General features: G+C 52.3%; 11 protein-coding genes across 11 annotated transcripts; 6 read left to right on the top strand and 5 right to left on the bottom strand.

Moving 5' to 3' along the window:
• Positions 1–629: 629 nt before the first annotated feature.
• Positions 630–1,826, bottom strand: JN550_012372 (uncharacterized protein; the record flags this gene model as incomplete). The annotated part of the gene is made up of 3 exons (XM_049310841.1): positions 630–959; positions 1,016–1,578; positions 1,715–1,826. 3 exons carry the CDS (start codon positions 1,824–1,826, stop codon positions 630–632), a joined length of 1,005 nt encoding a protein of 334 aa, XP_049165707.1.
• Positions 1,827–2,857: 1,031 nt separating this feature from the next.
• JN550_012371 (uncharacterized protein) lies at positions 2,858–3,345 on the top strand (the record flags this gene model as incomplete). Its single annotated transcript, XM_049310840.1, has 2 exons — positions 2,858–3,218; positions 3,287–3,345. 2 exons carry the CDS (start codon positions 2,858–2,860, stop codon positions 3,343–3,345), a joined length of 420 nt encoding a protein of 139 aa, XP_049165706.1.
• A 371-nt stretch (positions 3,346–3,716) lies between these two features.
• On the top strand, positions 3,717–4,911 carry JN550_012370 (uncharacterized protein; the record flags this gene model as incomplete). Its single annotated transcript, XM_049310839.1, has 4 exons — positions 3,717–3,719; positions 3,772–3,808; positions 3,925–4,485; positions 4,541–4,911. 4 exons carry the CDS (start codon positions 3,717–3,719, stop codon positions 4,909–4,911), a joined length of 972 nt encoding a protein of 323 aa, XP_049165705.1.
• A 581-nt stretch (positions 4,912–5,492) lies between these two features.
• On the top strand, positions 5,493–6,227 carry JN550_012369 (uncharacterized protein; the record flags this gene model as incomplete). Its single annotated transcript, XM_049310838.1, has 2 exons — positions 5,493–5,933; positions 6,054–6,227. The coding sequence occupies 2 exons, from the start codon at positions 5,493–5,495 to the stop codon at positions 6,225–6,227; spliced, it is 615 nt and encodes a 204-aa protein (XP_049165704.1).
• A 1,032-nt stretch (positions 6,228–7,259) lies between these two features.
• On the bottom strand, positions 7,260–7,869 carry JN550_012368 (uncharacterized protein; the record flags this gene model as incomplete). Its single annotated transcript, XM_049310837.1, has 3 exons — positions 7,260–7,327; positions 7,402–7,731; positions 7,809–7,869. 3 exons carry the CDS (start codon positions 7,867–7,869, stop codon positions 7,260–7,262), a joined length of 459 nt encoding a protein of 152 aa, XP_049165703.1.
• A 1,666-nt stretch (positions 7,870–9,535) lies between these two features.
• On the bottom strand, positions 9,536–10,376 carry JN550_012367 (uncharacterized protein; the record flags this gene model as incomplete). Its single annotated transcript, XM_049310836.1, has 3 exons — positions 9,536–9,764; positions 9,827–10,208; positions 10,262–10,376. 3 exons carry the CDS (start codon positions 10,374–10,376, stop codon positions 9,536–9,538), a joined length of 726 nt encoding a protein of 241 aa, XP_049165702.1.
• A 2,617-nt stretch (positions 10,377–12,993) lies between these two features.
• Positions 12,994–15,685, top strand: JN550_012366 (uncharacterized protein; the record flags this gene model as incomplete). The annotated part of the gene is made up of 3 exons (XM_049310835.1): positions 12,994–13,157; positions 13,212–13,266; positions 13,322–15,685. The coding sequence occupies 3 exons, from the start codon at positions 12,994–12,996 to the stop codon at positions 15,683–15,685; spliced, it is 2,583 nt and encodes an 860-aa protein (XP_049165701.1).
• A 1,736-nt stretch (positions 15,686–17,421) lies between these two features.
• On the top strand, positions 17,422–18,458 carry JN550_012365 (uncharacterized protein; the record flags this gene model as incomplete). The annotated part of the gene is made up of 2 exons (XM_049310834.1): positions 17,422–17,776; positions 17,833–18,458. The coding sequence occupies 2 exons, from the start codon at positions 17,422–17,424 to the stop codon at positions 18,456–18,458; spliced, it is 981 nt and encodes a 326-aa protein (XP_049165700.1).
• Positions 18,459–19,048: 590 nt separating this feature from the next.
• JN550_012364 (uncharacterized protein) lies at positions 19,049–20,544 on the bottom strand (the record flags this gene model as incomplete). The annotated part of the gene is made up of 4 exons (XM_049310833.1): positions 19,049–19,269; positions 19,322–19,910; positions 19,962–20,248; positions 20,301–20,544. 4 exons carry the CDS (start codon positions 20,542–20,544, stop codon positions 19,049–19,051), a joined length of 1,341 nt encoding a protein of 446 aa, XP_049165699.1.
• Positions 20,545–22,869: 2,325 nt separating this feature from the next.
• JN550_012363 (uncharacterized protein) lies at positions 22,870–24,426 on the top strand (the record flags this gene model as incomplete). Its single annotated transcript, XM_049310831.1, has 1 exon — positions 22,870–24,426. One exon carries the CDS (start codon positions 22,870–22,872, stop codon positions 24,424–24,426), a length of 1,557 nt encoding a protein of 518 aa, XP_049165698.1.
• A 135-nt stretch (positions 24,427–24,561) lies between these two features.
• On the bottom strand, positions 24,562–25,755 carry JN550_012362 (uncharacterized protein; the record flags this gene model as incomplete). Its single annotated transcript, XM_049310830.1, has 3 exons — positions 24,562–25,269; positions 25,354–25,420; positions 25,469–25,755. The coding sequence occupies 3 exons, from the start codon at positions 25,753–25,755 to the stop codon at positions 24,562–24,564; spliced, it is 1,062 nt and encodes a 353-aa protein (XP_049165697.1).
• Between the last annotated feature and the right edge of the window lie 29 nt (positions 25,756–25,784).

Genomic DNA, 25,784 nt, shown 5'->3' with positions numbered 1-25,784 from the left:
GGAACGGTTGAGCCAAGGGACGAAATATACCATGTGGTTCTGCAATCTAACTACGCCAACGCATACACTGCATCACTGCTTCAATACAGCAGGCGTAAAGGCCAGGTGCTTTTTGACTTCTCTCAATTAAACTTTAGGGGCATTGGTATGGAAAATGAAAATGGAAGAGAGCTTTGCGAATACTACAAGGAGAGAAAAAAAAAAAAAAGAACTGCGTCGACTCTCCCAGCGAAGGGAGGAAATACTGCTTGCTTGCTCTCCGTAGCCGACACATAACACAAGAAGGCTTTATCAACCATAAATCGGGGCCAGCCACCCTGGGGGCTACCCCGTGGATATCTGGAACTCTCGTCTAGTCCACCTGAACGACCCCTCCACGCTGTTCTCGCAATTTTGGTATCCTCGACAGTAGTAGTAAGAGAGCCGCTTTATTTTTTGTTCTCTCCCCGTCTCTTTGGAGGCACTAGGAGATATATGTCACGCCATGTCTTTGCACGTAAAGCGTCAAAGGGGTACTAGTCGTCGTCATTAAATGGGGAATAAGGTAGAAGAAAACTCTCGCAAGCGACCAACGCCAGTAGACCGGAGTACGCCCTGCTGAAAGTACGAATAACCAGAGGTCATGAGGCTTAGTAGCCGTTCATGGTCATGCGTTGAGAGCTTCTGCTGAGTTCCCGGTCGGCGGCGGGAGAGATGGGCCTGCTGCCGTGACCCTGTGCGCTGCTCTCCTTGAGTGCCAGCAGCTGCTTGGCACGGAAAGTCTCGTAGTGGATTTGCGACGTGGTCTCGATGAGATCTTGCAGGTGGGTGCGGAGGAGGAAGTTTCGGAGGTAGATGAACTCGCAGTGGTTCTCGTCCTCTACGTTGATGACGCCCCAGCGGTTCTGGCGTCCACGGACCTGCTTGCCATTGACAATGATGGACTTCTCCGAGCCGACAACAGCGAAGGGAACAAGGCTCTGCCACGTGGGTTAGTCATGCATGATGCCAAGGGGGCGTGCTGAGAGCAACATACCTTGATCTCGGTGTTGATGGCGCGCTCCTCATCGTCCAGCTCCTCGCTGTCGTAGGGGTACATCTTGAGGTTGTGGAAGGCAAACTCCTCCTTGATGCGCTCCTTGAAGGCCTGTCTCTCCTCCAGAGTCAGGGAGTCGGCCTTGGCAATGACGGGGACGACATTGACGACGTCGGACAGCTTCTTCAGGACGACAATGTCGATGGGCTTCAGGGAGTGGCCCGAGGGCTGGATGAAGAACAAGCAGCAGTGGATACGGGTGTCCTGAATGTAGCGCTCACGCTGGGCGGTAAGCTCCTTGCGCAGGTAGGCCGAGTGCTGGTCCTTGATGTACTTGACGATGGCGTCCCAGCAGCGGTCGTTGTTGACGAGGTCGCCGTAGCCGGGGGTGTCGACAATGTTGAGCTTCAGGCGGACGCCGTTCTCCTCGATGATGTGCGACACGGGGTGGATCTCGGTGGTGGAGCGGATGGGCTCATCGGGGACCATGCGACCTTTGGAGTCGATCAGGTGGGAGGCGAAGATGGTGTTGATCAAGGTCGACTTGCCGAGACCGGTCTGGCCTGCGAAGATGAATCTGCGTCAGCGCTGCTGTGCGTAGAAGGTTATGCCCCCCTTGCTTGGTGCTGGCGAGACCAAGGTGCTATGTGGACAGCGTTTGGCAGCCGGGCAGGGGGGGAGAGGAGTATCATGACCTACCGACGCAGATGACATTGAACTGGAAACCTCTCTTCAGGAGCTTCTTTTCGATCTGGTTGGTGATGCTGTCGAAACCGACGTGGGTGTCGGGGTAGACGGTCGGGGCGGCCATGGCTTCTGAGGGTGGTGGTTGAAGGGGGACGGGATGGGGATGGTTTCCTGACGCGGAGTGCAGTCTGTCTGGAGTTCCTGGAGTCGGCAGCCGGATCCAAGAAACAGGCTAATGGCAAGGCGGCAGCAGGTGAATTGACGGACAAGGACGCGTGGTCAATGCGAAAAAAGGAGAGAGGGGGGAGACGAAACGATATCGTGGGCGTGTCGTTGGCGTAGCTGGAGAGCGGTTGAGGAGTGAGTGGCCCTGCCGTTGGAGTTTAGGGGACTTTTCGGCCGTCGCTCGTTGCTGCCAAACAATAATTTCCCGTGCTCGAGGTGGACGGACTAACCCAAAGTTTAGGCTGGGATATTTGGGGAGTTGGCAGGTGCAAGTGCGGTGCGGTGCAGTGCAGTGTGCAGTGTCCAGCGCAGACAGACACGCCAGACAGGCAGAGAGAGCCAGCGAATGGAGAGAGAGCCGGACTGGGCTGGCAGGCTGGGCTGGCTCAACTTTCAAGGGGTCTCGTCTCTGGCTGGGGCCTCTGCCTCCTCGTCCACTACCCAGGTAGGTACTCTCCCACCCAGCTGCCATGGATAGTACGGCGGTCAATAAGGGGGGAAGAGGGGGCCCGCGCCGCCTGCTGATAGGCCCAAACCGCGTCTGTGCGCCCAAAAGCCAGCCGTGCCAGTCCGGGGTTGGGATTGATTGCCCAGCAGGCCCAGGGTCCCCCATTTGCCCATCGGCTGATGAGCTTTTGCGCGCTGGCACTGCAAGGCACCGGACGGGCGCACGGGGCACCGGCGCGGCCAGCGGGAAACTTTTTGGGCCAGCTACTGACTGAACCTCAGAACGGGTCGTGGACTGGAGATCGATTCGACTGGCACCGCTGGCTTGCGCATCACGACACCCGCGCCTCGAGAGATCTACTCAGATAGACAGCTCTCTTTCTGCCTACTGCAACCAGCAGCTGCTGCATTCGCATTTTCCAGCCACCCGCGGGCTCCGACCGACCCCTCGAGCCGACTCGACTGCGCAAAACTCGCGACACCATGGCCGCCGTCCAGCAGCTGCGAGTGGCCTCGGCCCTCACCTCTATGTTCCCCCGGCTGGCCTCCAACACCTTCGCCTCCTCCTTCAGGTCGACGGCCCTGTTTGCGCGCCAGGCCGCCCATCCCACGTGGCCGTCGCTCGCCATCGCCATCCCGGCCGCCATCCAGAGCATCCCCGGCATCCTGGGCGACATCTGGGAGGGCATCCTCAAGGCTGTCCCCAAGAAGAAGACGTCGCACATGAAGAAGCGCCACAGGCTCCTGGCAGGAAAGGCACTGAAGGACGTGACCTCGTTGAACAAGTGCCCGGCCTGCGGGCACACCAAGAAGATGCACACCTTGTGCCCGCATTGCATGGGCAGTACGTGTCCCTGTCGGCGACTCTTTGGCTGCTCAAGTACACCTTGATTGACTGACTTTGCTATCTAGAAATCCAGGGCATGTTCCCCAACACTTCGAAACCAGACGATGCAGGTGCCGCGGCATGAGGGTATTAGAAGCAGTATACACAAGTAAAACAAGAAGAGGACTCAGGACATGTATGTGTGAATAGAGAATCGCATCGGTTGGCGTCAAGGTTCTGGGCTAAAAATCATTCCCCAATCGAGGGTTGTATAAAATGTACAAGACAACATATACCATCACCCATGCAAATTTCCTTACCACGTTCTTGGTTTTTTGAAGACTGTCTTGGGCTGGCGTTGAATCCAGGTTGGATTGGTTGTGTCTTTTCCCATTGAGTGATGCAATCATTTTGTTCCCGGCCGCCGACCGCGACCCCACCAAGGCTTTCCATCTTCAACATCACCACTCCCAACACAGCGACTGCACTGCCAGGCGCATAAATGGGCAGGTGATCATGGTAAGCTTTTTCTCTATATAGCCGCGTTCTACCAGCACTGACACGAGGGCAGTCCAAGCAATACCTCACCACGCACACCGTGGACAATGGTCAGTCAGCCTTGCTCGTGCCGCCCCTCCACTCTACCATCCTGCAGCTACCAGACGGCCTTAGCAGCAGCTGGCGCTTGAACAGTTTCCCGAGCAATTGGACTGACTCGCCACAGCACACGTTACCGATATCTTCTCTCTAGCTGCGACACCGACCGCTCTGCTCTCGGCGTCGGGGTCCTCGACCCTCCACGTCCACTCGGCGAAGGACCAGACCTTCCCTCTCATACAGTCCCTGAACAATGCGCACAAGCTGGGCTGCCACCACATTGCCGTCTCGCGAAACGGCAGGATAGCCGCCTCGGCCGGCTTTGGCGGCGAGGTCAAGATATGGAAGCTGTCGGCCTCGGGGTCGGGGGATTGGGAGCTGCACGGTGAGCTCGACACGTCGAGCGGCAGTGCCAGCAAGCGAGCAGGCGAGGTCTGGGCCGTAGCCCTGAGCGAGGACGGCGCATTCCTCGCCGCCACTTCGTACGACGGCCGCATCAACGTCTGGGGCCTGGAGACGCCCGAGGGCAAGAAGATCCAAGAATACGAGACGGGAAGCGCCGGCTCCGGCAGCTTTGGGCTGTGCGTGGACCTGAGCCCGGACGGCAAGTGGACGGCTTCGGGTCACCAGAGTGGTGCTGTCTATGTGTTCAACAACGCCACCGGCAAGCTTCAATACTCACTTCCGGGTACGTTTGGTGCTCTGCCTACGTGAGATACTACACAGTACTAACTTGCTCCTAGGTCTCGTCAAGCCTGTTCGCACGGTGGCTTTCTCGCCAGCCGGCACTCGTCTGGCGGCTGCGGGCGATGCGAGTCTGATCGCGCTCTACGACATGAAGTTTGGCGAGCACGTGGGCAACCTCACAGGCCACGCTGCGTGGATCACATCCGTGGACTGGAGCGACACGGGCGAGTATCTGCTGAGCGGTGCTTTCGACGGTAAAGTCAAGGTGTGGTCGATCGACCGCGCGGCATGTGTGGCCACACATAGTGAGACGGACAAGGCATTGTGGAGCGTCAAGTGGCTGCCCAAGACAGGCAAGAACGAGATGTTCGTCACGGCTGGGGCAAATCGTAGTTTGACCTTCTATCGCGAGGCTACTGGAATATAATAGAAACATAGATAGAGACAGGCTTGGGAAGAAGGGAGCCACATGGAGCATCAAAACTCGGTTGTAACTGAGCGGTACGACGATTTTGGAGGGCAGAATTGTTGCATCCATACTGTAGGTTGCATTTGCTGGCATCGGCGTTGAGAGAAGGCCAAGGAAAACCATGATGTGCTTTCATGACTGTGAAAGACAACGAAACTATTCCGGATGATCACCCTTGGTTCTAGTCCTTTTCAACTCGTGTCAGACATGTACTTTTGGCGATACATCTCGTCCTGTTGGTGGTCAACTGGGCCATTAATTGAACTGACGATGTCACGTGTTTTGGTTCCTCGCTCGTGTTGCCCCTCCAACTCAAGGCGGCCCTAGGCCGGGGTCTTAAACGTCATGTCAGGAATCCAAGGGTCCCCCCAATTGCAGTCTGGATTATTGGATCATCGTAACTAGGCGCAATTCCACATGCACAATTAACATACAAGACCTCGTACCGAAATCCTTAAAGTAAAGTGAACCGATCCACAGAATTCGTTTCTCCATACCTTTCGTTCGCCGACGAAACCTCCCAAAGCTCATCTCACAAGATGCCACCTTCACGCCGCAGCACCCGCTCGTCGCAGGCAGGCGGCAAGCAGGCGACCCTCTCGTTCCACAACCGCGTGACCAAATCCGGCGCCCAGCCCGGCAAGAAGGACCTCATCTCGTCGACGACCCCGACCAAGGCGTCGCCGCTCTCGAAGCAGATCTCCCGGAGCGAGGACGAACCCGTAGCCGAGAAGCAGGTCTCGGTGGAGGAGCAGGAAGATGGTCATGAGGACGCTGCTGCGGCGGCGCCCGTAGAGCAGGAGCAGGAGCCAGAAGCCCCGTCCGAGGCCGAGCTGCGCGCCCGCGACATCACCGACCGCCAGATCTCGGCGTACTGGAACCGCCTCGAGCGGGAGCGCACCGCCAAGCGCGTGCACCAGCAGGACCTGAGCCTCGCCGAGAAGGTGCTGCGGTACTTCGACGTCAGCAGCCAGTACGGGGTGAGTCCAGCCGCACACGCATGCATGCATTGGAACTTCGTTCCCTACATGTCCCCCCGAGTCCCCTGAATCTTTCAGCGGGCCCAGAATGTTAGAAAGCTAACCTCCCGCGAAACACAGCCTTGTGTCGGCATGTCGCGCATGAAGCGCTGGCAGCGGGCCGACAAGCTGGGACTGAACCCCCCGTCCGAGGTCCTGGCCGTGTTGATGAAGGAGGAGGAGAAGGGAACCAAGGGCATCGAGGCGGCGCATATGGACCAGATCCTCAATTCGACCGCTGTCGGTGCAAACTGAAGTTTCCTGCGCGCAGAGTACGCCAAGTAGCGCTGTCTTGTTACGGGGTTCTCTCCTTTGTCATCGACCGGTCTCTCAAACGTCTGCCCCAGCTGGGTGATGTTAGGAACCTTGTGCTTGTACTATCAGCTTCGGAGTTACGGTTTGCTTTTTATTCTTCTCGAGGAGGGATCTCAAGGGTGGATACCAAGAAACAAGGAGTTCTGCTTCAGGGGCAGCATGGATCATGATAATATACATACGTTTGACCGTATTTTCCAAATCGTATATGCTTCTGTACTGAATTTCTTTCTTCCCTATGGATCAATTGTGCCAGTAATGACTGTAATTGCTCTATTCTGCTCTCGGCCGGTGGGCCATAGGAATGGTAGTGCGGGATCGAAAAAAAGCTGAGGTCCAACGCATGCTTACAGAAACATGGATTGCCTGCCTGCCTGCCTCCGTGATCTAGCATTGGACACTGAGGATCAAGCATGGCCGTGACACATGCTGTAATCATTCCTCTGCTCGGCCAAGTCAACAATTCATATTGCTGCATCGGCATAACACCAGCTTGCAATCGGTCTATTCATTGCTCTCTTACAGTGTAATATACCCATTGACCTCGTTCTGCACTATTGCGCCGCGATGCTTCCCGCAGTTCCAAAAGCCTGGAGCGTTTGCTTAGAGAGTTGGATGTCAGGATCATAACTTTCTACTTGCCCTGATGCTTCTTGTAGCATTTGATTCCACATTCCTCGAGCCCCTACGTTGATGTAGGAGTGGCCATGTCACAGCGGAATGTCGCAGGTATTGGGAATTAGAGAGCACGGCAATGGTCATGGAGAATCTGATTAGAGTAACAATTGTTCTATAGGCATTACTCTGCCAGGTCTCTCATTCCGAGCAAGTATTACATGTCCTATTTTATGGCAAAGTGTATTTAAAACAAAGATGTCATGAACTGTCTTGGTTCAAGCAAAGAGGTACTCCGAGGCGGTGGATTCAGCGGACTAGCACTATATTTCAAGCTTTATGTTTAAGCCTCAGCTTCTACAAGCCCCACCGACTATGAAGCGAGCTGACAGTGTCTTTTCCCACCGCAAGCGTCATCCTCCTTGCTGTATGAGAATCTCTGATTCGGAAGTCAGTCAACCAGCGTACCGAAGCATAATTCGTCAACAGGTAGACTTACAACCCGAGCACCAGAAGGATCTGACGGGGCCCCAGTCGTCCCGCCCAAAGAAGGTACACCAATTGCCGCCTCCATCCTCGTACCGCCCCACGCAGCCGGGCTGGTCGAAAGCCACGCAGCGGCCGGACTCCATGAAGAGGGAGCGGGGGATCAGCGAGCCCGTGGTGCAGCCGCCGTTCGTGGCGCCACCATTGCGGTACTCGCGGCAACCCGTGCCGGGCATGTCCTGGTCAAAGGTCATGCAACCCGTCAGGCTGGAGGCCCCGTTGATGATGCGATAGCGGGTGTTGTCATCCGGATTGCAGGAAGCGGTATTGTCGTAGGCGGTGACTTGAGATATGCTTCGGTCAGCAAGGGACGCTCACGTAAGGTGGAGAGGTTCAAGTTCACAGCTCGACCCAGCTTACCTTCCCATGCCTGCACACTGGCGCACAGATATGCTACAACGCCAACCGTTGAGATACGCATATTGAATACCAAGGTCTGGTAAGGCCAGAAAACGGAGGAGTCTTGGTGATCGTTCCGAACGAGAACTCCAGAGTTGCTCATCAAGAGCGGGATTCGGTCGTGTATTTATACTCATTCTCATCAACAGGCCTGCCTTAGCCGGCTGCAATGTGCAAAGATAAGCAGAGCTGGGGCCGACCAGTATACGGTCGAACTAGACCGCGGAGATTACAACTAGACAGCTGACATTGACCAGCTCGCTGTCATGTGATAGTGGGAATAAGCTCAGAACTGGCGAAGTATCAGCACGTTCGCCACTACCCCGCAGAAAAGGGCCTTATTAAGTAGCCAGGAGCCTCTGCGAGCTCGCAGAGGCCCCTCGGCAGGCTTAAGTTGTATTGTAATCCTCAATAAAGGTTATCACCTCTTTCACTCTGAGACCAATCCCTCACACTCGCGTTAGTCAAAAAGGCACGAGCATCAAAGTCATGGAATAGTTGGTGGATTATTAAACTTGGTGGATATTCCGTGAATATAAGCTAGCTATACGAACCTTGCATTTCAATACGCCCATGGGTCTTACACAGACTATAAAGTACGTGCGAAAATGATATGTGCACCAATCAAGACTGGTGTCAAGCAGAGTATCGCTCTCGGCTTAGTCATAATGGGAAGCATCGTGTTCTTTGGCTCAAGGTGCTTATGCTGTGGTAAAGCATCACTCAATTTGATAATAGATAGGAGGGTAACACAATCGGCCATACATCAGTCGAGAGCACGATACATGTTTAAAATCTGGCCACCAAGTGCTTTCGTAAGCAAAAGTCGTGGGCAGGTCTGAGTGTTGTTAGAGTTCAAGCCTTTCTTCATTTAACCCTGAGCCGAGGAGTATTCCGAACTGGCCAATGAGACTCGTCGAAAAGGAGCCACTATCGGAGGTTTTCTGGCTGGGATTGAAATGATATTGGTTTAATTGGTCTATAAAACGGCTGTCAGACCCACGGTGGTTTAGCTTCGGAGGGGAAAAGAAGTTCAAATCTCAAAACGAGTCTTTATGCCTACTGTGTACAGTGAATAAACCGTTGGCGGTATGGTCAACTGTTATTTATAGACTATGGCATCTTGTAAATGCCGAGGCAAAGGACCAACAGCTCGTCGGCCACTTGTTAGGCTCGCCTCAGAGTAACAGCCTACTCGTATTATGATGAAGAGCGAATGCGTCTACTTGACAGATGTTGTATACTATGGTTAGTTGGCAGAAAAACGGAGACGCGAGATGGGTGTCACATGATATGCAACCCCACCAAACACCTAGCCTACCCCACCTAGAGGAACACCCTCCGCTTTACATACTATAGCTTTGCTTCTTGACACGGAATATAGCCTTCATTTACTCCTTCACTGCGCATCTGCGATGCGTTTAGGTAGAGGCGATCCTCATTGCGAATACCAGGCTTGGTCATTGTCCTGATCACATCGAGTCTCCTTTTGGGATATCTGTTTTACCAAGTTCTGCCAAAAACTACGAGGGGGGACATTGTGCATCGGAAAGGACACAAAGTTGGCGATAGAAATGGCTCCTGGCCGGAGTCCTCACATTTTACTTTTTATCTATGACTAGTGGTGGAATCTCCCTCTTCCCATGATTCAGTAACCTTGGTCATTCTATATACAAAGTCAAGACACTCTATGGTCTTGCGATCTCAGTCTCGACAACGTGGGTCTCAGCATCGATGACCTTCTCGGTCTCGGCGGGGTCCTCGGTGCCCTTCGGCCTCATCTGTCTGAACATGGCCATGGGGTCAAACCAGACGTCGACACTCTCAATCTGCAGCTTGTCATTGACCTTGGCGACGGCCATACCCTCAATGTCAATGGCACCACCGTGGGCCTTCATGGTAATCTTCTCTCCCTTGCTGTTCCCCGGTTTTAGCAAGGTGTCATCGTCGACGGAGGCAACTGTCTTGGGAGAACTTACTCATTGAAACCGGTGTAGTCAGCCTTCATCTCACCCCAGTGTCTCCAGCGGAAGGAGACGGTCGGGGGACCGCTGTATACCTCGAGCACCTCCCACGCAAAGGTGGGCATCATCCTCTTGAACATCTTGTGGCTTGCGTCGAAGTCATTGCGGACGGGGCAGTAGTGCTCATTGGCCTCGATGATGGCATTGTAGGTGCCGACCTTGAGCATGTGCTCACCCGACTGGGGAGGGCCTCCATTGACGGAGAAGGTGTACTTGGAGCGGTTGATGGTTCGCCAGTCCTTGAGGTCGGTCTTGAAGGAAGCCTCGACTTCCCAGTTCTTGACGAGCTTCTCGACGAGATCGGGCAAGCTCTGGGCCTCGTGGCTCATCTTCTTGGCTGTCGCTGCGTTAGTCTCGTTGCTATGTGTGGATCTGGCAGGACGAACTTACTCTCCGCCCACATCTGTCTGGTCTTGGTGTAGTCGGGGGCTCTGCCATGGCGCCAGGCGGCGTTGTCATCTTTCATGACGGCATTGGCGTCGAGGACGTAATCAGGAAGAGCCATCTTGACGGTCTAAAGCTGGGACTTCGGGTATTGAAGCTATGGTAACAAGGTATTACGTGCGCAACGTGGGGGAGGGGAGAAGGCGAAATAAAAAGAAACGATATTTGTGCGGCGTATGAAAGTGGCCGGTAGAGGAGGGGAACTGTGCCGACTTATAAATTGCTGTGCTGCCATTTGCCATGCATTTGCCGCCTCCCAGACCGCTTAATAGATGCACCTCCACCTATGCCATGATAGTCACGACGAAACCGCTATGCTACGTTATCAGGAAGGTCCCCCTCAGAGGGATTGCCAATTGGACCCTGGAAATCGTCTCAAGACCTGGATACCCTGCACAATTATCCACGTTGAAGGAGGGGGAGGTGAAAGAGGGACGGGGCCAGACGGTAGCTGTGCCTCTTTTTGCAGAGAGCCGGTGACAAATGCCAGGGAAAGTGCATAGAGCAACAGTCCAAAGGTGTGCTTGGTATTTGTTAGGGTCGCGGTCCATTGGCACGGCGCGACCCTCTCTCGTGCATATCATTCCTTGCGTCTGTACCTGGGTGCAGTAGTGCATGTCCTCTCCATGCCCACCGGCCTGCCGTACAACGAGGTCCAGACTGCAGAGTGCTGTAATTAGAAACACACACTGGTGCGCAGAGAGTTGCCGAGATGGTTACCAACTAGACCCACAGACCGACAAGAGGTAGGACAAGCTTCGGCTACGATAGGGATTTTGATAAGACGCAGAGGGAAAGTTTGTTTGCACGTTGTGCCACATGCTTGACGTGCAATCTATCGGGACGCTGGGCCCGCAGAAGGGCGAGAGAAAAACAAAAGAAAAAGTGTGTTATACCCATTGGAAAGGTTCAGGGGCTGGACGGATTCCTGGGATCCCCACAATCGAATGATATGACTGGCCAGGCTGGCCTGCCTGGGCAGCCCCGGCCTTGTCGTGTTGCATTGTGGCTCTCGCTTATTGCAGACTATGGCCATCCCACATGAGCCTTTCCCACGCGTACCATAGTACGCAGCGCTGATTTCAATTCTGCAGGGAGGCAGTCTGGTTCAGTCCCGCCTTTTAGCCATCGTCGGAGACCAGGTTCGGGCCTGCAGCCTCGACGCTAGCCCTGGGAGCACGAAGCAGTGGTTGAGTGGCGCAGCGAGCGTCCTGAAGCATTTTTTCCTTGACCTCGATTCCACGTTTGCCTGCCTCACGCTTAATGTTGCTTCGTGCGAATGTCCGAGGCGCGACAGTGCATCGGAGCATAGTGCTAGAAAAGCAAGTCCCACCCGTCCCATTGGGAGGCACCTCCCCCCCAATAACGTGACCGTTTCGGCCCTACGATGGAAACGATTCTCGGCCCGGGAGTGGATATGCCCACCTTTCTGAATATCTGTCGTACTCCTAACTACTCGTGGGCAAGGTTCTCCGCGGCACAATCCTCCCTTGTTCCGCGTGGGACTCTCCGTGGAGATCAAGCAGGATCACGCCTGATAGGCTGCCGCTGCAGCTGAGGGGGAAGGGGGTGCCATCCAGGTGAGATTGCACCCCGAGACTCTGGGAGGCTGCCCACCGGCCAAAACTTGTCCCTTGGCTGCGCTGCCTCATACGTAGATGGTAGTATTGTCCGCCCTGACCTCTGCCCTGTACCTTCTGGACGCGCTGGCCAGGCCAGTCGCCGACCACTTAACCTCTTCATAAGTGGATCGCGATGATTCTCGGTAAGGGCCCACTGTGCCTCGATTGGCCCACTGTCGCCAGGGTATCTCCTATTCGAAACAGAACCCCCCCGGATCGGCTCCCGCGATGTTCGCCATAAGCCGCCTGTCCCAGTGTGAACCTTTCACCAGAGCCCAAGCCCCAAAGACGCATTCGTCGAAATCGCACGATTTAACCTCGAGGCACTCAGACCAACGGCCCAAAACGTCCACCTAGAGCGTCGATCATTGCTGTCAGAATAGACTAGTGTTTGACCAGCCATCGCCAGATATAGGATCTGGGTTCAAGGGTAAGTTGCATTCGCAAGCCGGTAGCCGTGTTTTTTTGTTACTTCGATGTCCCCGTTTAAGGCTCGTGCTCGGCATAACTCATCATTTCGAGTCTCGAAATGCTGCAAGGGGACGTGAAATGAACCGACTTATGCCCTTTGTACCGACCTGCCATGCCTGTGATCAGGGCACAGGGTACGGCTGCATTGTGTTTAGACGAACAGTGGCCCAAATTGTGCCCCCTTGTTCTCTGATGGGTCTGTCCGCCTCCGACCAATCAGCTCCCGAACAATGGTATGATCCCACGGGCAAGCGAAGGCAAGTCTTACAGGCAGCTCGAGCTGCAGGTAAGGTTTTGCCCTCGGTAACGGTTATAATGGCGCAGGTAAGAGGAATAAGCTGAGGATGTTACCCTGCTCGCAAAGGGGTAAGTTTTCACGAATTGCAGCCGTATCCTAGGCTCGGCAGCCGGGGTTCGCGACCAGGCGAGGCAGTCAGTCTCTGTCGTTCCCAGAGGCCATGTCGAGTGACAAGACCTCAGCAGGACCCAGATATGGGGATGCTGTTTGCTTTTCACTTCTGTCACTTCTGTTTGACGGGTCTGGCAAATGCATCTACGCTATAGGCCGCTACACAGAGCATCGAAATGACGGCGATGGACGACATTTTCGCCCGTTACACAGGCCAGACGGTCCCTGTGTCTTTCAATGTCGGCTTCGTTGTCCTTAGCTATGTGGTGAGCCTGCTTGGGGCGGGATCAACCCTTGAGTTGATAAACCGCCGCACGTCGCTTAAGGGCTTGTACAACCAGTACGGTTTCACGTTTTGAACATGATCTGATGTCTTTTGCTAATGGCATAACAGCTTCCTACTGGTGGGCGCTGCTGTTTCCATGGGAGGAATTGCGATTTGGTCTATGGTATTGCAATCAGGTCCAGGCGTGACACCCATCATCTCACTGACATTTCAAACAGCACTTCATTGCCAACCGGGCCATTATACTCCTCGATGGCGAACCAGAGGTTCAGATCGCTTATTCAACAGGAATCACGGCGGCTTCGTTCTTCGTGCCTATCCTCGTGCTGTTGCTGGCGTTCGTGGCCGTCAACGCTAGCAATGAGATCAAGTGGTGGAGGGTTGTCACATCAGGATTCCTGTCCGGCGGCGCTATTTGTGGAATGCACTACCTTGGCGATGCCGCAATCAGCAATTATCACTGCCGGTACGTGACAGCAAATGTCGTCGGCGCTTCTGTCATCGCTGTCACTGCTAGCACTGTCGCCCTTTCGTTGTTCTTCGTGTTCCGGGCCGCCTGGACGAACTCATGGTTGCGAAGATGTGGTTGTATGGTTCTCTTAGCTGGGGCAGTATCGGGAATGCACTGGTGTGCTTCTTTGGGCACGCAATACGTCCTGCTGGAATCTGCCGTCGGAGACAGCGATAGTGGTTCACGAAACACCACCACCATCGTAGTCATTTGCCTGGCCGCGGCAGCTTCCGTCATCCTGGTCATTGTTTCTGTCTTGTCAGCTCGTACTATGAGGAGATACGCCACGAAAGCCCACCAAGTCTCTTTAGCACTGGCAGTCTTCGACAGGCAAGGAAGAATCCTGGTCAGCCCAGACGGTCTCCTTCCCAGCGAGAAAGTTGCCGAAACATTCCCGCAAAGATCCCACGATGATTTCTTCTCAACGGCACATCCCCTATTCCACTGGATGTTCCGGGCATCACGAAGCTGGTCAAGTATTTCCACGCTACTCCCCTGGATGATGGCACACCTCGACAACCTCCCCCGCCACAACCGCGGTGCCCGCTCGGGAACTCGATTGATCGAAGAGAACGGCCAGTTGGTGGAGAACTACGATATTATCTTCCGTGAGCTGTTCTGTCTAGCTTCAGAGTCTCTAGCAACGAGAATGTCCGAAAACATTCAAGACTTGGGCAAGCTTTGGGGCGAGATATTCCACACTGGTATTGAGACAAGACCCGCCATTCGGATGTCTGAAACGTTTGAGGTTGCCACCAAGGCTGCTCGGAAGCAAGACGTCTCGAAAGATCCCAGTCAGCTTGAACGGGGTCTGGCTCATAAGAATGAAGGCTATGGTCGAGGCTCTCTCATGTTTCTCGTGCGCCATGTCGAGAGTCCCAACGATATTGCAAGGCTGGAAGCAGCAGGCTACCGATTTGCCGATACACACCGAGTTGTCGAAATCATCCGGTCGAGCATGCAAATCAAGACACGACGTCTTGAAGAAAAGTTACGCGAGATGTCCGGTTACTCAGAGCTTGATGGCATGCTCGAGCCTGGCGTCCATGTTGGCGTCTTTGCCGTTCGCGCGCGATTGGACAAATACGGCTTTGATGTCATGGTAGACTCCGAAACCAAGAACGCCTTACCAACACGCAAACTACCGTACAGACAACTGGAACAGTGGCAGAAGGACATTCTGGTCCAAGTGGAGGGCTTACCAATTCAGACCCTCCTCATAAGGCTGGCGATGATACAAGAAGGCTCAACCCGTGAAGTTGAATTTGCCAGTCAGCTCAGAACGGCGATAGTGAAGTTACGGGACGACCTGGATGACTCTTCCCTGGACAGCGCGGTATTATCCTCTAAAGTGGTCGAAGTGCCCTGCCTTCCCCTCGACAGCGCACGATCTTCTACCTGCTCCCTCATCACTCTCCAATTAGTTCTCGACATCAACACCAAGTTGAGCGCTCGGAAGTATGACTTCATTCCATTGCAGTTTTTCAAGGTCCAACAGATGGTTCGTGAAAACTCGCCTCATCAAGCCGCTTTCTCTCGCGCTCTCCACCGCGAGATGTCAAGCGTGATGACTTTCTACCCATCGACCCAACCTCCCCAGCGACTTGGAAAGCGGACTATGAGCTCAAGTTCATCAACAATCAACTTATATAGGCCCCAGGATGGTCTTTCTGGACAGTCTCAGTCCTCAGGAAGAACCTCACCTGTCTACGACGAGCCAGAATCCACAGTCCCAACAAATAAGCCGTCTTTGTTTGGTGGTATCATGGTCTCACAAGAAATTGCCATAGAGGTGGCTGAAGTTAAGACGGAAAAGACGAACCATATCGCCAATCGGCTCAATATACCAACCAAAACGAAGGGCATACTGCGCAAATCGTCGCAGAGACTAGGTTCCGTCGATACAACAAAGGGCAGGCAGATAGAGATGGGACGAGTCAAAACGCCGACGACAGCAATCCTCAACGGGACGAACTTCGACTTCAACGTCGAGGCTTTTGAAAAGGATCAAGAAGTCACCACTTTCGTGGACGATCTTTTTGCGTCGTGCGTTGAGTCAATAAGGCAGTGATCACGCTTTATGGCTCATACCGTGTTATATTATTATGTGTAATTAAAAGGTGAACGAAAACAAACCTATCATAGAGGCGGATAAGCAATTCGCAACGGAACTTCGACTTTCTTGTGTACTGTGGCGTTGGAAAATTGTCTGAGGAAAATTGTCCTCTGGGTTAGCTGAGTATGGGCACGAGGAACATGTACGTGTACGCCAAGGAAATAGCGATTATCACTTCAAACGATTAAATCAAATCTCTTACTGTCAGAATGCACATGTCTTTCATTGGTCCCAGTTTGCCCCAAAAAATGTGAACTCAAAGCTATTAGGCTGCGTTCTCCTCGAATGAAGAACCAACAATTCGGTGATCTTCAAAATTTCCTGATGGAACAGCAGTGTGAATCGGTTGAGGTCTAGAACCCGTTGTCTGAGCTGTTAATTTGGATTGATTCTTGCGTTTCGCTGGCCTGTACTTACAGAGGTCGATCTACTGAGCTATGGGTGTTTGTAAAGTGACGAGTTGAGGATCTATCCCAGAAAGCAAGGCTAATTGTTGGTGTTATGTGGTTAAACCGGGAGACGCTAACTGTCTTGGCAGTGTGCTACCTTCCTTGCACCCAAACCACGAGAACACGTAGGAGCTGAGAAGATATCGTGAAGGAGACCAAACAAATCTTGAAATCAGCCATGTTGCGGATTGGCTCGCCAGACTGGATGGGCAACATCGTTCTGTGGCGACAACCGCTAACGGTGACCCGTTTACCAGCCAGCGAGGTAAAATCTCTAGTTGCTGAATAATTTCATTGATAGAGTCCTAGCAACCATGATAAAGTCTATATCTAGTAACTAGTATCTAGTGACTAGTGGTATAACTGCTGCAAGTTTGCCTCTCCTGAGAAGCAGACGCTCGTTCAATACTGTATGTCTGAAATGGTTTCAAGTGTAATGCGGTATAAGCCTAAGGAGGGTATCTGATACTGCATATGATTTGGGCGTTTATTTGGCCGTTCCATATCTAGGCCATCGCCCAGCCTATGAGGTAAGCTTGTACCTCGTACTTCTGTAGTGCGCCACCGCGAAACGGAAGTGTTGAGTTGATACGATTCGAATACAGTGACGTGGGAAACCGGCCAAGCTAGGTGTAGCTGCTGTACAGAAAATTTTCCTCGTCAAGCCATCAAAGCGATACCTTGTCGTCGCACGGAACAATGGCGCGCGAATCTTGTATAGCTTTTCTTGCGAGTGAAACCCCACGTCTTGGTCTGTCGGGATAAGCCAAGGGTTGCTGATTCGATATATAGCTTTACCAAGACCCAGCAGCCAGGGGAGCCATATCCAAAATTGCAGCTAATACCCGAACGTGACCTCAATTGCCGGGGTTCCATTCGTGGGGTCAGGCACGGTCCTGTGGAGTATGTCGTGGCGGAATCTGGGGCTCCGCAACCTCCACATCGTATGTGCAAGCTGTAGATCCCACCAATTATGACTTTGGGTCCCACCCTCGCTGTTACGAAAGTGGTAATACCATAGTGGCGTTGTTCCTATTCGCGCGCTTCTTGGTGTTGCTGGTGATTCAACTAGAAACTTTGGGCTTCAACGTTCATTTTGGTCAGTGTTACTGTAGGCAAAGAAGAGACTTGTACTACATACAAATAGCCTACCTGCCGATCCGTCCAGGCTCACCTGCGACGCGTTGCTGCTGCATTGTAACAGCATTTCGGCAGAGGCTAGGGCGCCACCCGCATTTTAGCATGCAGCTCGTTCAACTTTTTACTTCCCTTTGGGGAATGTTCTGTTTGCTCGGCTCGGCCGCAGCTTGGACAAACCCGATTCGTAGCTCTGGAGGCAGCGATCCATTCGTGGTCTACACCGGAGGCTATTACTATCTTATGACCACGACATGGACTGATGTTGAGATGGCTCGCTCAACCACCGTCGCGGGCCTGAAGACAGCTGCGAAGAAGGTCGTGTACTCCACGTCGACTGCAACACGCTGTTGCAACGTTTGGGCTCCAGAGATACACTACTTTGACGGCACTTGGTATATCTACTACACAGCTGGAAGATCTGCAGATCTCGATGGCCAGAACGTGCATGTTCTTAAAGGTCAGCGGTCTTGAACGTTCATAACTATAATCCTCTGTACTGATGATTCGCAAAAGGTGGCGCTACACCGTGGGATACCTACACTTACGCCGCTCAATTGACCACTGCTTGGTCGATCGATGCATCTATCTTGCGTTTCAATAACTACGGCAACTACCTGATGACTTCATGCTTCAACGGAAACACTTACCAATCCATCTGCCTTCAGAAGCTGGGATCGAACTACGTATCTGTCACTGGGCCCATCTATACCATTTCCCAACCAACGCAATCGTGGGAAAAGGTCAGCCACCCCGTCAACGAAGGGCCGGCCGCGCTTTATTTCGGTGGAAAGACATACATCGCTTATTCGGCCAGCTATTGTTGGTCAGCAAGCTACTGCCTTGGGCTGTTGACCTGGGACGGATCGACAAACCCGACTAGTGCGTCGGCTTGGACCAAGTCAAATGGCTGTGTTTTCTCGTCAGCGAATGGGAACTATGGAACGGGCCACAACGGTTTCTTCCAGAGCCCTGATGGTAGCCAAACATGGATTGTATACCATGCTACATCGAACAGCGCCGGTGCTTGCGATGACAGCCGGTACACTAACATCCAGTTGCTGGGTGCACATTCTAATGGGACACCTAACTTTGGCTCGCCGGTGGACTTCTCCCATGCTTATAGCGAGCCAAGCTCGTGAAAGGCTAGTTCTTGTAGAAACAATATATAAGACCACCTACATCGCACATCACTCAACTCAAGGTCAAGGTCTTGCCTGCACCGCGAATTTCAGCTGCTCACATAGGCGGTCTGCTGCTTGCTACCTGGCAGTGACAGAACGTTGCATCGGAAGTGCACCAAGTGAAGTGACTAAAACCAGATTAATTGCTCCTCTTGCAACAGGCTCTGTATATAGTATAAGTTAAGCACTGTCTTAAAGTTAACCTAAGCGGATCTCATCTCATGCGAAGTCACCTGAAGGAGGAAGTAGAGATATAAGTCGTTGGCTCGGCAGATAGGCATCAATGGAAGGGATGTTAGACTTATATACACCGTTTACCCTGCCTCCACATAGACCCACTCATTTCTCGGCATATGTGGCCAGTTCCCAACCTCGTATGGTCAAGTTTGGGGCTATATATATGTTATTTACCGCCGTGATATTGTGTGACAGATCTGGTCTTAGAAATTAGGACTGGGTATTGCTGGTGCCTGACTCTCTAATTACATTATTCCTGTCAAGGTTTCTATACGACTTCAACTTGCATCTTCTGAGACTATCCGTTATGATCATGAAAACTTGGTTGCGATCCTCTCTTCTGTCGTCTTAAATGCATTGATTACTTCTGTTTCCTCCACAGTCTTTCCCGTGAGGACCATTTCAGCAACACCTTCGGCAGTCGTGAAGATTGTCGTCATGCCAGCTCCATTGAAGCCAGCCAATATCCACTGGTTTTGGGTTCCCGGGACTAACCCAACATGTGGCAGGTGGTCTGGTGTACTGCCCATTACTATACGCTGAGTTAGAAACTGTCTCCAAATTCCAGTCAAGCGCTGACTCACTGCCTGTCCAAGTCATAGCTACATTTGCATCGCTATACTCCCAACCGCGGAAACGTTTGGCCATCGTGTGGTCGAAATGGGTCTTCACTGCCTCGTCAATGAGGGTCGCGTCGTCAACTGTGTTGAACCATTTCGAGTTTCTATCTTCAGAATTGAGGCGGTATATATGAGGCGCGCCGCCGTGGACGATGTTCCCATCAGGTCGGGGAACAAGGTAGTCCACTGCATTGGAGCTGTAGAAGAGATTACAGGTATGCGCTAGGTTGAGGCCATGATGATTCTTCTCAAGAGGTACCAAAATCGAGTTCTGCCCTCGATACGGTACTATTACCCCTTGGTACTGTGGCAGTACAGCCGATGAGTAAGCATTGGTAGCGTATATAACTTTCTGTGCCCTCGTTGTGCCACGTGGAGTAACGAGGGTAACAGTGCCATTGTCGTTGCCCTGGACCGCCTCTACAGGGGTCTCTGTATAGAGGATGGCGCCCATGTGGAGCACGCGGGCGAGTAATGAAGTCACAAACTTGTACGGCCAAAAAGAGAACGCGGGACTACTAGCCGCTGCTACAACCCCTTTCACACCTGTGACCTAGCTCGGTGTCAGTAATTTGATTGCGTTGCGCACATGACTGGCACTCACTCGCTCTATGTTTGGGCCTTCCAACCACTGTATATCCTGCGTCCAAGCAGCTCCGTTCCGTCGTAGTTCCTCGAGCCAAGTTTTGATGTTTCTCGCCTGTGCGGGATCGAAGAAGGCATCAAATGACCTTGTCACGAAAAGGTCGCACTCAATGTTCTCTCTCTCGACTGTTGACTTGATAGCTCTCTGCTGGGCGGAGACCAAGGAAACAAGTTCCTCAGCCAGGTCTGGGCCATATCTGTCGTAGTAACCTTTTATGGACGGCAAAAGAGTCTTGGAATGTCCTCCTGCAAATTAATCAGTGACTTGCACCTCTACTCAAGTGATCTGGAGTATTACCATTTCTCCCAGTGGCGCCAGAGCATGCCTGGCGCGCTTCGAAGAGGGCGACCTTGGGTTTAGGGCCCTCTGCACATTTACCAAGGATGTGATAGGCCGTTGCCACCCCGGCCATGCCAGTACCAATAATTGCAATATCGCACTCTTCGGGGGTGGATGCTGAGGAACGATATGAATGTAAGCGATGCGGAGAGGATAGCCAAAACGAGGCCGTCGGGCTTTCAACTGGCAATTTGCCAGACATTTTGAAACTTGGCCGTCGATATGTGGCTTTACTATTATCAATACCCTATCTACATCTCAGCATTCAATAAAGGACGAACAGCCCTTTAAATCTTTTGCTCAGGTCGATTTGATAAGGACTATGTGCCCAAGATGGTACATAATCCGTGCTCATGTGCGAATTGTGGGCCTTGTTTCGCGGCGAAATAGGCTGCAGCGTTGTTGTGCATATAGCGTCATAAAGTGCACGTAAGCACAAATGACAAGACCCCATCCGTCTTAGATTGCCAACTGAGGCTCTTCACCGTGCCAATGAAACTATTGGAAATTTCTGACGTGCATTTAGAGAGGGGCGACTAGTTGCCGCAAGAATAACAGAGTACGCAATACGCCTACAAAGCATTATGACTACCTTGCGGCAAGTGGAATCCCATGGAACTTCAAAACCTGAAGTCGAAGCATCTGTATGGAGACAGAGGCTCTGAGTGCAGCCTTGCCGTGCTGCACAACGTCAACCACTGTTGATTTGTCGTCACTGGCGATGCGAATGTTCAAGTTGGGACCCCTGAGTGACTCACGCCGCCTAGCAACAAAATGCGATCAAATTAATGGACGAATCAGGCAATTATAGTATATAGTGTTTCAACGGCCCAGACACGCGTTCGTGTCATATGCGACCAAGTTTTTCATTTCTTTGGGTGACAGCAAATAACCTACCAAGTGGCAAAAAGCCTCTCATGTGTAGAACGGGATGTAAATGCTGCTGTGTCTTGAGCCGGTCCTTCGGGACAGTCGTATAGACATGCTCATTTCTATTGAAGTTTGCTCCTTTCCTCAGCTTCTGTAGCATTATGCATGATTGCCAGACTCTTCGTGTGCGTACAAAAACTATCGCCGGCATTAGGAATGTTTGACGTTGAATTCCTCACCTTCGTGTAAAACACAGATAATGACGATTAGACTAGATGGAGCGGTACCATATCAAACTCTACTGGTGCACTGTAGGCCCGGACATAACCCTCGAAAGTTATCTCGAGGTCGCGCGACCTGGGCAAGTGATAGAATGCAGCATTGGCAAACGACCATGTAAGAGACACAAATGTGCCGAACTCCAATGTTCTGTGGAACAATATCTCTGTAGGCTTTTTGATTAGGCTCTTCCCTGAGAGACTGGGCAACCTCTCTGGTGCATTAGAGCCGTCTTGAGTCGAAGAGAAGCTGTCTTCAACTTTATACTAGATACCGCCCATCAGTAGACATTTCCCATCGACTATGGTATGGAAAAATTGACAAGTTTAGATCCGTAGAGTTCAGCATGAATCAACGTCGAAAGGGAACAACGTCCAGGCTGTAATAAATCTAGTTTGGGGCGGGCGCTGAAGGAAACATCACACAGCTAAGCTGAAATTACGAATGGAAGATGATCAGGTATTTCGAGCCTATTGTTTGTTCGAAAGCCTTGTTGGTAGGGTAGCCACCCGAAACACAAGCATGGTAACAGACATGGATTGCGCATCATGTAATGCTTGCCGCAGTAGCGTGAATCTGCGTGTGCGAAATAGCGATTAAAAAGAAAGTCACCAGTCTGCGCGCCCTGCCTTCGAAGTGCTTTGGCAGCCGGACCGACTAAATCACGATTATTCTGGGAAAACAGGATAAGAACATGTCCTGCTTCGTTTCTCCTGCTATCCTTCATAATCTCGAATATTCAGCATCTCCCATGACCGCAAGGAAGAATGGAAAATAGACATACGCGAGGAAGCATATTTGAGATAGCATTGGTACAAGATCTGGCTACACAGCCATCACATGGTGCTAAAGTGGCATGAGTGATGTGCTGCCATGCAAGCTTTGAGTGCAGTAATCCGACAATGCACATATATTGACATAACAATGCTTGTGAAGCTCGAGTATACTAAATACCGGTGCCACATCGCCTGTCGCTGAATATTCAATGCCGAAACAGCATATCAGTTGGTGAATCTCACATTGAGTGAATAAGTTCCCAGAGTGAGTGGTGCGCGGGAACGAGGGGCAATGCGGCACATCTACACGTGATGGATTTAGAGCAAGTTTGGCACTAATTAAGCAGGCAGCCAAATTGCGATGCTTGTCCCACACGACCTTAATGTTTGCGGAGTTTGCCTGGAAATTTCTTTTCGAAGGCGGCAACACCAAAGTACCAGTCGCTTGCCTTTTCTGGTAAATCAATCCAGGCTGCGTTGGTGATTTTTGACCATCTTGACTCTCAGTAGACCCCTCACGACATTCGTGGCACTTGGCACTGTTTGCACCAGAAGCTCCCCGAGCCTTGGAGAAGGTATTCAGTCACTACCAGCAGGTCACCATGGCGAAATGCGGATTGCACACCGGCCTGTTGTCGCTCCCAAATGAGCTGCTTGTCACGGTCGCGGGCCACTTTGCAGCCTCTCCTGATAAGATGGACCTCCCCAGAGCCGGAGCCGTGTGTACAAGAAGCACAGATTACAACTCACTCCTGTCCCTGAGCTCAACAAGTCGCCGATTTGCTGCTGTCAACAGGCCCTTGATATATCGAGTCGTAGAATTGACGGATATAAAGGGTATGCTACTGCTGATTCGAACTCTATTGGGACATCGTGACCTGCGCCATCTGGTGCTTCACCTCAGCATCGGCTGCGTAGTTCGAAAAAAGATTTCTGACGAAGATGGACTACAAGACATGATAGCCGCGTGTGCCACCTATTTGAACTCAATTAAGTCGTTGGACGGACAAGACCAGAGAATGCTGGGCTACTTCAAGATAGGCGAGCGCAGTACTGTTTGTATTGAGGGAATACATTACGGTGGGGTACTAGGAGGGTTTTTGGCAGCCCTCCTCTGTCTCACTCCCTCGGTAGAAACCCTTCGATTTCTGGCCAATGGACGATGGGACCCACGGCAATGGCGGCGCGACGCCGAACAGGACCCCTTGGATACAATGAAAGTCATGGTCAAGGACCTGATTTCGTGGCTCGAGCCACAGCCGATGTCGAAGATCCGCCGACTGCAGCTCATTTGCTGCAAGCCAAATACAACAGTCACGCAAGATAGATTCAGCGACTGCAGCATACCTATGAGGGTCTTCAGCTCCCTTTGTCCGACGTTGCAGGTAATCGAGACTTTTGGGGATAATGGCTGGTGGATAACACCAAGCACTAGTAATTCCTTTTCTGCGCCTGGAAAAATTCTGGAGGTCGCTGCACTCAACTCGCACAGCCTTGGTCAGAATGTTGCTGGCATTGGAAGAAACTTCCGCGGGCTGCAGAAGTTGACGATCAGGGTGACAGAAAAGCCTCTTTATGGGCAAGTGGATATCGAACGTGGCCTTCTGGGACTCGCAGATTCCCTGGAATATCTCCACATCGAATTGCCCTGGGACAAACCGTTCATTGAGCAGCTGGGCCGTGACTCTCGTCTAGAGTGCCTGCACAAAATGAATCGCCTGAGGCACCTTCATGTGCAGTTGGGGGCGCTTTGTCCTCAAGCCATGCCTTTGATCGAAGGGCCTGTCTCTAAGTCAGGCAGTCAGCTGGGAGACTACTCTCTGGCTGTTGACCTACCGCCAAGCTTGGAATCTCTTGAACTGGTAGAAACGTTGCAGATGGCATACAAGGACCTAGATGATGGCATGGGTGTGACGGTGAGAAGATGGTTGAGACACGAGTACGACCATGCTCTGATGAACATGATTTTGGAGTTCTGCACACAAGCTTCAAGCACGCAACCTTGCCTACGCTACTTCTGCTTGCTTGCAGCAAGAGAAACTGAAGTACTCAAAAAACACGTGCCTGTCATCAAAGATGTCTGTGCAGCTCAGAGCATTGTGGCGGAGGTTGAAGTACCAGGGTTTGGTAAGAGGAAGAATGTCAGGCACTTGTTATAATGACGATGCAACATTCTGTTTCTGCTGATACACAGCCGCGTATTCATAACCACCAATGTAAAGGACTGAATACATTAGAGATCAAGGATATCCAAGATTAGAAAGCTAGCATTCTAAACACAGAGATACCAGGCATCACTCCACCGTGATGGTTCTACTTTCCTGATCTACCTCTGGATCCCAATGCCCCACATAACCATCGCGGCCGGTAAGATAGGTTCCCTTTGCCTGTTCTTGAGCTGTGGCTCGAAAGACAGCATGTTTATTGTTCGTCCAGTCAAGGCCCTTCCAAGCCACGCCCTCGGCATCCACGAATTCGGCATCCATCTCAGGTCTAAGGAGGTACACGATCGAGTATTTGTGACGGCCCTTCTCATCCTTGTGAGGAATAATCCGGTGCAAACTGGACGCTAACACACCATCCGATATGAACCGCAGCGAGTCACCTACGTTTACAACGGCGTGACCTGGCTTTGGGGCGATGTAGTACCAATCCTCCTCTTGAGGCCGCTGCACTTGCAGGCCGGCAACCTCAGTAAAGACGATGGAAAGACTACCAGCGTCAGTGTGAGCGATCTGTCCAACCTTATGCGGCTCCTTCTCGGCCAGGGTATACTTGAGTAAGCCAAGCGCCGTCGGGCACACGGCGCCCTTGCGGTGGTAACGCTGGTACGCCCTGCTCCCATCCAAGCCCAGCCCCTCAGAAAGACGAGTCAGAAGAAGCATGGAGATATCGCGAAAGTCGGATATGGCCTCTTTGAGCTGGCTAAGCTGCCTGGCTATGGCTTCGGGGCCGGGAAACAATGACGAGTCTGCTATCTTGGAAATTGGGCGTTCCATAAGCTACGATTACGTCAATCAGCCTTCAACGTCTAAATTTCGCCACAGTCTACAGAGCGAAAGAAGCAGGAATGAGGGGTGTGCTACCATGAGTCCCTCGAAACCATCTTTCTTTCCCTCGACTGGGCCGTTACCATGGCCGGCAGGCTTGTATCTAGAGCAAGCTTAATTGCCGCCAGTAAAGTTTGGATATACCGCTTACCCCATGACCATGTGTTCATCGTGATCTCGGTCGACGAGCCACTTGGACTTCTCCTCCTGAGGCATGTCGTAAAAGTCCTTCGCCAGTGCGTACATGTTGGTGACATCCTCTGTATATCGCCCAGACAATACTTCGCGGCAGTCAAGGTAGAAAAACCCAAGATCAGTGCACGCCTTTAGGAGGATCGAAGTAGTATCTTTGTCGCCTTCGATGAGCTTCTGGAGTGACACGACGCGCAGCGTTATGTCGCCCTTCGCCTCCGTTTCAGGGCCAAGATCTGGAGCCATTACGACAGAACGTTGGAGATGGTAGTGCA

The sequence above is a fragment of the Neoarthrinium moseri genome (genome assembly GCF_022829205.1).
Source record: "Neoarthrinium moseri strain CBS 164.80 chromosome Unknown scaffold84_Wmoseri_CBS_16480, whole genome shotgun sequence".
Lineage (NCBI taxonomy): Eukaryota > Fungi > Ascomycota > Sordariomycetes > Amphisphaeriales > Apiosporaceae > Neoarthrinium > Neoarthrinium moseri.
The sequence above is the reverse complement of the archived record's forward strand: the minus strand, read 5'-3'. Positions and strand labels throughout refer to the sequence as shown.